Source organism: Benincasa hispida, chromosome 4, assembly GCF_009727055.1.
Source record: "Benincasa hispida cultivar B227 chromosome 4, ASM972705v1, whole genome shotgun sequence".
NCBI lineage: Eukaryota > Viridiplantae > Streptophyta > Magnoliopsida > Cucurbitales > Cucurbitaceae > Benincasa > Benincasa hispida.
This window is the reverse complement of record NC_052352.1, coordinates 2,114,069-2,123,759: the sequence shown is the minus strand read 5'-3', so window position 1 is coordinate 2,123,759 and position 9,691 is coordinate 2,114,069. Positions and strand designations below refer to the sequence as shown.

The 9,691-nt window shown below is 38.9% G+C and overlaps 1 protein-coding gene across 2 annotated transcripts; it reads right to left on the bottom strand.

The window, feature by feature from the left end:
• Window positions 1-5,541: 5,541 nt before the first annotated feature.
• On the bottom strand, window positions 5,542-9,176 carry LOC120076834 (transcription initiation factor TFIID subunit 10). Of its 2 annotated transcripts, none has more exons than XM_039030775.1 (6): window positions 9,016-9,176; window positions 8,839-8,903; window positions 7,743-7,805; window positions 6,508-6,565; window positions 6,386-6,436; window positions 5,542-5,901 (listed from the first exon to the last, which is right to left on the bottom strand). In XM_039030775.1, exons 1-6 carry the CDS (start codon window positions 9,163-9,165, stop codon window positions 5,821-5,823), a joined length of 468 nt encoding a protein of 155 aa, XP_038886703.1. In that variant the 5' UTR covers window positions 9,166-9,176; the 3' UTR covers window positions 5,542-5,820. The 2 variants fall into 2 exon arrangements, with proteins under 2 accessions (XP_038886703.1, XP_038886704.1); XM_039030776.1 differs by having other exon boundaries at window positions 7,743-7,799.
• Between the last annotated feature and the right edge of the window lie 515 nt (window positions 9,177-9,691).

Here is a 9,691-nt window from a genome sequence, read left to right as displayed (position 1 = left end):
TTTTACAATAACAAAAGCTGATAAGATTATCTTCAGACAGCAACATCTCCCACTGATCAATTTGAGAACAGGTAGCAATCTTCAAGAAATAGTTTGCCTGTTTTACTTTCTCTGCTCTCTTCTCAGCAAGGTACTGAGGCAGTTCCTCTTCTAGTGCCCTTCCTTGTTGCAGTGCAAACACTTTCCTTTGTCTGCAGTATTAGCCTTGCCTTTTATCCCAGTGATTTTCTTCTTCCCTTTCCCTTTGCTCTTCTTAACAGTAATACTCTTACTTTGTAAAGAGCAAGCAACATCAGGCTTTTTGGAGGGCATTCCTCTTTTCTCAGCAGTAGTAAGGTGTACTTCTGGCTCTAGACCTTTAGCTCTTATCATTGTCTGGTAAGCCTGCAGCTCATTCAGAAGAGTAGTCAAGTTGTATTCTATTTTATTCATAAGCGCGTTCGTGCAGAACTGTAGATAACTCTTTGAAAGAGATTCTAGAATAAAACCAACTTGACTTCTCTTGTCAATGACAGCTCCATTTACTTCCGCCACATTGAAATGGATCATCATGTCCAGGACATGTTCTCTAACAGAGGTCCCTTCTTTCATTCAGCAGTTGTAAACGTATTTAATAGCATCATGCCTTAGGGAGAGCTGTTTGAAGCGCCAAATGAGCACCATTCTGAAAACTGTTTAGCGCACGACTTTTTTCATCGTTCTGAACCTCTGGGTCCATTTTCGTTGTTTCGCCCAGCGGTGTATGCACACAAAAATTGGTCATCAGGCAACCTCATCGGGCCCGAAAGAGTTTAGGGCCCAAAATGAGCACCGTTCCCAAAACCCGTCTGGCGAACAGTTTTTTTTGTTATTCTGAACTGTTGGGTCCATTTTGGTCATTTCACCCAACGGAAAGTTCGCGCATAAAAACTGGACCCCGAGCAGCCCCACCGATCCCAAGAGCCATTTGGGGCACTAAATGAGTTCCTTCCTAATACCGTCTGGCGCACGGCTTTTCTTCATCATTTGAATCCCTTGGTTTGTTTTGGCCGTTTCGCCCGACAGAAAGTTGGCGTATAAAAATTGGGCCCATGACAGCCCCACCGAGCCCAAGAGTCGTTTGGGGCACTAAATGAGCTCCGTGTCGAAACCATTTGGCACACGGCTTTTTTTCATCATTTTGAACACATGGGTCCGTTTTCGTCGTTTCAATTCTATTGGTAAAAAGTTTGCGCACAAAAATTGGGCCTTCGCAGTCCCACCAGGCCCGAGAACCGTTTGGGGCACCAAATGAGCTCTCTCCCAAAATTTTCAAGCGCACGGCTTTTTTTCATCGTTCTAAACCCTTGCATCTGTTTTGGCCATTTCGTTCGGTGGATAGTTCGCACACAAAAATTGGGCTCTGGGAAGCCCGCGGGCCCAAGAGCCGTTTAGGGTACCAAATGAACTCCGTTCTCAAAACCATCTTGTGCATGACTTTCTTTAATCATTCTGAACCCTTGGTTTCATTTTGCCCGAAGGAAAGTTTACGCACAAAAATTGGGCTTCGTCGGGCCCGAGAGCCGTTTGGGGCACCAAATAAGCTCCAATCCAAAAACCGTCTGGTGCATGACTTTTTTTAATCGTTCTGAACCTAGGTTCATATTATCCGTTTCGCTCGACGAAAAGTTCATGCACAAAAATTGGGCACCGTGCAGCCCCCCATGCCCGGATTTGTTTGGGGCACCAAATGAGCTCCTTTCCTAAAATCGTTAGTGCAATGCTTTTTTCATCGTTCTGAACCCCTTGGTTCGTTGTGATGGTTTCACACGACGAAAAGTTGCACACAAAAATTGGGCACTGACAGCCCTACTGGGCCCGGAGCCATTTGTGGCACTAAATGAGCTCTGTTCCCAAAACCATCTAGCACACAGCTTTTTTTTATCGTTTTTAACCCCTCAGTTCGATTTGGCCATTTTGCCCGATGGAAAGTTCGTGCAAAAAAATTGGGTTTCATGGCAACCCCGCTAGGCTCGAGAGCCGTTTGGGGCACCAAAGGAGCTCTGTTCCCAAAACACTCAGGCACATGGTTTTTTTTCATCGTTCTAAACCCTAGGTTCGTTTTGGCCATTTCGTTTTGGCGAAAAGTTCGCGCACAAAAATTCGGCCAAAAACAGCCTCGTTGGGCCTGAAGTCATTTGGGGCACCAAATGAGCTCCGTCCCCAAAATCGTCAGGCCCACATCTTTTCTTCATCATTCCCAACCTTTGAGTCTGTTTTGGTCGTTTCACCCCGGCGGAAAGTTAATGCACAAAAAATGGGCTCTAGAGCAGCCCCGCCCCGCTCGGGAGCCGTTTTTGGGCACTAAATGAGCTCTGTTTTCTAAAACTGTCTGGTGCCGACTTTTCTTCATCATTTTGAATCACTGGGTCTGTTTTGGCCATTTCGCCCGACAGAAATTTTGCGTACAAAAATTGGGCCCTCGACAGCCTTACCGAGCCCGAGAGCCGTTTGGGGCACCAAATGAGCTCCGTGTCGAAAACCATTTGGCACACGGTTTTTTTTCATCATTTTGAACACATGGGTTAGTTTTCGTCGTTTCGACCGACAGAAAGTTTGCCACAAAAATTGGGCCTCGAGCAGTCCCACCAGGCCCGAGAACCGTTTGAGACACCAAATGAGCTTCGCTCCCAAAATTGTCAAGCACACAGCTTTTTTTAATCATTCTAAACCCTTGCGTCTATTTTGGCCGTTTCGCCTGGTGGATAGTTCGCGCTCAAAAAATGGACTCTGGGAAGCCCACCAGGCCCGGGAGCCGTTTGGGACACTAAATGAGCTCTGTTCCCACAACCGTCTTGTGCATGACTTTCTCTAATCATTCTGAACCCCTAGGTTTGTTTTGCTCGAAGGAAAGTTTGTGCACAAAAATTAGGCTCCGTCAGGCCCGAGAGCCGTTTGGGGCACGAAATAAGCTCCAATCCAAAAATCGTCTAGCGCATGGCTTTTTTAATCGTTCTGAACCTGGGTCCGTATTATCCGTTTCGCCTGACGAAAAGTTCTTGCACAAAAAATGGGCCCTAGGGCAACCCCGCCACCCGAGCTCCGTTCCCAAAACCGTTGGTGCAACGTTTTTTTTTTTCATCGTTCGGAACCCCTTGGTCCATTTTGGTCGTTTTGCCCAACAAAAATTTCGCACACTGAAATTGGGCCCGGGGTAGCCCTACTAGGCCCAAGAGCCATTTGGGGTACCAAATGAGTTTCGTTCCCAAAACCGTTTGGGACACCAAATAAGATTTAGTTTCGAAGGAGTTCTCCATCTTAGAGGATCCTAAAATTCATTAGTGATGGGAGTTAGATGACTTGAGGAAAGATAATATCGTGAAAGGAGTCTCACCCATTGTCAGAAGCCGAGGTAATCAACACAAATATTATCAAACTTAAGGGGAGCCTAAGTACACTTGAGATGGAGTCTCACATCTAGGGGAGCCTAGGTGATCAGTGAGTTGAGCTCTACGTGAGTCACTGTAGTGGTCGTGTATTAAGTACTGCATTGTAAACTACATAACTCTTTAATATTAGTGGATTATTTTTCCTGGACAAACTGTCCCCGAAATGTAGGTGGTTCCTTAATTTGATAATGAAATTTATTGAAAAAGTAAAGCAGAAGGATATTTCAATAGGAGTTTTGCCTGAATCACTAAAATAAGAGAACGAATTCATATTAATCATTATATTATTGTCGTTGGATGGAAATAAGAAAAATTTGTATTTGTCATGGGCATTCAGTCGGTATAATTTATTTATTAAGAGAGAACAATGAGTTTATTAATCAAGTCTAACTCCCTGCCCAAGTTGGCAATAATCTGTCCTCAAATTAAGATTATTGGCTGATAAAACCACATTTTCTCTCGATCTGATCTCATATATTATGTCAGTTACATTTTTTATAATTTTCATCATACAGGAAAAAGTGAAGAACTTTGGTATTAATCTTTTAACGAGAGAAAAAAAATGTCTAGAGAGGTTAAGGACCTGTCTAAATTGATTTTCTAAGTGCTTTTTTTTTCCACTTACAAATGACCTCAAATTCTTATCTACATATTCTAGTGCATATGCTAAATATTTATACCTCAACATGAAATTAAAACTAGAATAATTTTTTAAAACAAAAGCTTATCTTATGTGATATTTATCAAAAGTCAGCATTTTACATTATCAACATTTTGTTTGGAGAACAAACTGGCTTTTAGATGTTCCTGCATCGTTGCTTGAGATAACAGTGTGTCCATATTTGGCATTTTCATAGAGTTATAAGAAAAGTTCAAATCCTTTGACCATGTATTATATAATTCAACAACCAGGCAACCATGAATGAATAAAAATTAATTTGAGGGAAAACTTTGGAGATGTCAATATCAGTCTTATTCTCCATCATCCCTCCTTGTGATTTGCAGCAATTGATTATTTAACTTGGTTGAGTAATAACAATCTTCCTAATGGATTGATTGCACAATCAATCCATTTTAAAGGCTCAAAATGGCAAATGACTTCGTTTTTTTTTTTTAAATGTTATGCCCTTGCTTTTTTCCTCCTTCCTTCACACGATTTTCTTCTCCTCCCTCTGAGACGATTTCATTCTCCTCCAGTGGGATTTTGTTCTACAATGCAGCTCCGATCAATGATGCGCAACTAGTTGCTGAATCCCGACTCTATGCTTTGAAGCTTGGTTTCGTACTTTAAATGATTTGGGAAATCTGGAGAAGATTGGGGATGATGGGTTTTTGAAAGCTGAGGAGTTGAAATATGGATTCTGATTCCAATTTAGAGAGCAAGAGCAAGATGGACAAAGAGCGAGAGAGCGAAAGATATAGAGAGTGAGCAAGAGATAGAGAGAGAGTGAGCAAGACACTAATATAGTGAGTATGTTTTAATAATTTCACGCGAATTTGACGTTAGTAAATGATCATTCGACATTTTTTAAAAAATTGAATCATTTGCTCTATTTTTTAATCATCCGTACAAAATTTCCCCTCATACTTCCCTTCCATAATTTTACAAAATAATCCTAAGGCCAGATCCATCCATCCACCTTCAAATTTTGTAACAAAGGAAAGCTTCGTGGAGAAATTATTGGAGAAGGTTGGACCATATGACTAGCATATTTATATGCTCTTCATATAATCAAATGACAATTTTACACAACTCGTTAGTCCAGAGATTTTGCATGAGATCAGAAGGGCTTCGAAATCTCTGCATGGGATCATTTCATCAAGCTGGCAACTATTGAATTGTTCAAAATTGGAGATGAAAAGTCTTGAAAGAACTATTCTGTCCCTCTGACCAAGTATTGTATAAAGCACAAACTTGGTAAGTGAACTGCAAATCCCATTCAGAATCAATAGAAATGTCACCTACAAAAGTCCCCTTCTTATTTAATCCCAAGGCTGAAACAATTAAAAGTAAATTGACGTTTAAAATCCATGGAGAATGCGTTCTGATAGCGCCAGGATGTGGTTTAACCATCTTTACATAACCTTGTATGAACAAGAATGACGTTTTGGTTTTTCATTATGCACAGTTTCATTCAATAGACAAGTAGAAAATGTTGAATATATCTGCCGCTATGATAGTTCCAAAAGGCTAAGGCCTCGCTATAGAAGTAGTAACCGAATCCGACTAGGAAAACACGGCTACTTAATTTGTTATTCAAAGCAATGCTATAATGTACAACATGACTCATGACTGTGCACGGCAGAGAAAATTAGTCTGCAAGAAATACTCCAACCCTGAACTATATGCATCAGTAATTCAGTATATTCACGAACACAGACAACAATGAGATATTATAACCATTATTCCAACTCATTCCTCTCTGGAAGTAGAATCCACTCCCGTTGAAGGGCTATCAGCAAAATATTCCTGATGTTTCACATTCACGCCATACTGTTCATCAAGTAGCAACGAGGCAGTTAGTTATGGATAAGGAGCTAGATCTTCAAGTGTCTATCTTCAAAAGGGTATCAATGACAAAGGATGCACCATACAATTAGAAGAACTAAAAATCACAAATTCTTCACAAGATTACAACCAGACAGAAATTTATTACACAAAACAAGCAGACACCTTTAGGACAGATCACAACTCTTTTAAGAACTCCCCTGCCAACATCAACTTTGAAGCCTGAAGTGACATTGATAATTTATCGCCCACAACCCACCCATAGCCAAAAGTGAGAGTGTATAACAAAATTAATGTCTTATGTCTATATGAATCATCCATTCCAAGCATCCCCCCCCCCCCCGGCAAAGAAAAAACAAAACACCCATGGCACCACCTAAAAGTGAGAGTGCATAACAAAATTAATCTATTATTTCTATATGAATCATCCATTGTGCTTGATGAGAAGTAAATAACATTTCGAGCTTACCTCACGAAGTGCCTTTGAGAGATCCTCCATGGTCAATATTAAGCGCTTATCCTGAACCAGCAGAATCTTAGATTGGCCAAATAATTTATCAATCAAGAGACCCTAAGTTACGAAAGATGCACCTTTTGTTGTTTATCTCTTTTATCTTTCACTACTGCTGCCTGTCTTGCCTTACAATGCCTACATTGCACAACAAAATAGGTTTTTTAAATGAAAAACTTCAAAAAATGGAGCCCACAAAATATGAGGCAGACTAAAGAAAGCAATAAAAAAAATATATTAATTTTAAAAGAAATAAATAAATAAATAAGAATAAAAATAATTTATCTTAAAAAAAACCCTTAATAGGTTGCATGAGAGTGAATCTACTTAATAAAACCAATCAAATCAATCAACTAAAGAAAGTCTCTTCTCGAAATCCTGATAATCGTGGAAGGTGAAATTGTATATTCAGTCGTGAGGTTTCTTACTTCCCATGACATATTTAGGAGCACCAATCATTTATGGGAGATAGGTGAAAACCTTGTTCTCAAAGGGTGGGAGATCAGCATTTTTCAAGATCTTCAAAGACAGATCTGAAAGAGGTTCCCGTAAAGGGAATTGATTATTGACCAACCTTTAATAGAGGGGGATTGGCCCCAATTTGAAGGATAATGTGACAGAGGAAACCACTTCTCCAACTTTCAATGAGGCCATTTGGGATGACTGTCGAAATAAAAGCACTTAGAGCTAAGCCCCACACTTTAGATCAACCCATTTTGCTACTGCCCATAATAAACAGGCAAATTTAGTGTCAAACTTGGGCTGAAGACTTTTAGGGGCTGCACACTCCTAAACACTAACCTTTAGTGGGATCCCTATCTATTTTCTATCCTTATTAAGGGTTTCTTAGTCTTTGTGTTTTAAGTAGAAAAGGATTGTAAAGGACTTTTGGGAAGGGAATTATGGAGGAATGAGGGTCTCATCTTGTTAAGTGAGAGACAATTACCATGCCATGTAATAACCGCTGGTTGTGCATTAGGGCCTTTCTTGTTGCTTTAAGAGATAAGAGCTAAGTGGTTGTAACACTATAAAACTCGAGGACATAATTGTACAACCTATAGAGCTGATCTTTTTCAATTAAGATTGTTGGTTGTAAAACAATAAAAAGTAATATTCTGTGGCATAAGATTGTTTCAGAAAATTGGTCCTCGAACTCTTGAGTTAATCCCATCAAATTAACCAATTGCATTCCTGTGATTATGTAATTAAAATGAAGATTCTACAATGCAAGCTTTTTTTATAAGGTCTCCAACCAAGTTATGACCATATCCTACTTGCACGCCTCAAATAAATGAGAAAGAAGAACAAAGCATACTGGAGGGCATCACTTGCAACATCCGCAACGAACTTCTGCGTCGCAACAGCAACAAGCCTGATCCTACAAAAGTGAAGCTTGATAAGAAACAGTAAACTAATCTTCACAACAAGGAGAAATCCAATTTCTAATTACAAACATCACATATCATCGAGAATGCATTTAAAGCTAATCAAAAATGAAAACCAATTTACCAAGAAAGCAATTTACCGGGCCAAGGTTGAGAAATTCATCTCACAAAAATCAAAGATCTCAAATGACTTATAACCTCTCCATTATTCAAAATTTTAGACATGCAACTTTCATGGGGAAAAAAAAGGTAAGAAATGAAATGGGAGACGAGTAGAAGAATCATTGGAAAAGAAAGGACGAAATTTATTAACTTCAAAGAAATCATCTCAGCTCAATTACAAAGATGGTGAAGTACACGGAGTATTCTTTGAATTAGATTAACTTCTCTACTCTTCCCAAATGCACAATTCTCAGTATAGAAATGCACACTCGTTGAATCAATAGTCCGCATGAATGATGCCACCATGAATACCACTACGAACAATAAAAGGGCCATCTTCATGTCTCATAACACTATAACACAACAAACCGAGCAAGAATATATTGTCTGACCTACAAAGTACACATCAAGAATTAGACCACTAAGAACCCCGATACCAGAGTAAAGATTCCCCATTTCTTTAAAGGGAATGAGTTGGGAACTGTGATTTAAAAAAAAAAAAAAAAAAATCCTGCTCCTCCAATCTCATCCTCAGTTCATTAATAAAGGCAACTTCCCAACAAAAAAATCAGCAACAATAGTTAACATTGTCTCTTTAGAACAAAAAAAAAATACCCAAAATAAGAAATCCCCCATCTAAAACCCACGGCCTCGTTATGCTTCACGTTGATCGATATTAACAGTCAAGAACCAAGAAAATGAATGGAAAATTCTCCAAGTACGATTAAATTGTGAAAAGAAACCATCACCAATCATAGCATTAGAAGAAAGATATATTCATCTCATCTGTCAGTCGAAAGACCGTGTTTTAGACCTAGGGTTTTGATGAACGATAAATATAAAAACAAACGAAAAGGTACCTACAATCGAACGTCGGGACACTGAAATCCACTCTTCCCTAAGTAATGCTCCACCAACTCGTCGGGAATCTGTAAAACGATAGCCCAAAAAGAAGAACACCGACATGATTTGAACTTGCAGAAAAACGCGTGGGGGGAAAAAGGCGAGTTTGGGTTAAGAAGAATCGAAATGAGATCTTACAGTGGGAGTATACTCCATTAGAGATGCTAGAAACTCGGAGAGCGCTGCGTCATCGTCGTGCCTGCTCCCTGTAGCTTGTTGGCTATGGTTCATCTTCTTCTTCGTTTTCCCTCTCTTCGAAATCAAGCGCGTTTGAATTGCTAATGGCATTACATTTTGCCCTCAATATATAGAAAACCCATTGGCCTACGTGGCTTCCATTTACTCATCCACTTGGGCTTCAGCATTTATTTTCCATAGGCCTAAAAAAATATTAATTAATTAATTTAAATTTTTAAAAAAATAAAAATAAAAATAAAAAAATAGTACAACATCTCTTTGGAACTTAAAACTATTACCGCTTCATTTTGGATTGCAAATAGTGTTGAGTAAATTTCTTTTTGAAAAAATAGGTTAAGAGTACAAAAATATTTTATTTTAGATATAATAACTAAAAAGTAAAATTAAGTTTTGAACGTAGTTTCTATGTTTTCAAATGTTACACATTTTATTTTTAAGTTTTTTTAAGTTTTGAGTTTGGTTTCGGTGTAGTCCCTAAGTTTCAAATTATTATAATTTTACTCCGGAGATTTGGGTATCATTTCAATTTGATTCTTAGGTTTCAAGATTTTACATTCTTAACCTCAGTTTTTCATTAAATACTCATTTTCAATCATTGACATCAATTTATATTAAT

What these genes read in the sequence shown, in the direction of transcription:
- LOC120076834 (XM_039030775.1), bottom strand. Translation starts at nt 9,165, where the DNA reads ATGCCATTAGCAATTCAAACGCGCTTGATTTCGAAGAGAGGGAAAACG. An exon ending in CAGTGTCCCGACGTTCGATT is followed by an intron (nt 7,806 to 8,838) that starts GTAGGTACCTTT and finishes TCACTTTTGTAG; the next exon opens with GATCAGGCTTGTTGCTGTTG. An exon ending in AAAGAGATAAACAACAAAAG is followed by an intron (nt 6,437 to 6,507) that starts GTGCATCTTTCG and finishes CTGCTGGTTCAG; the next exon opens with GATAAGCGCTTAATATTGAC.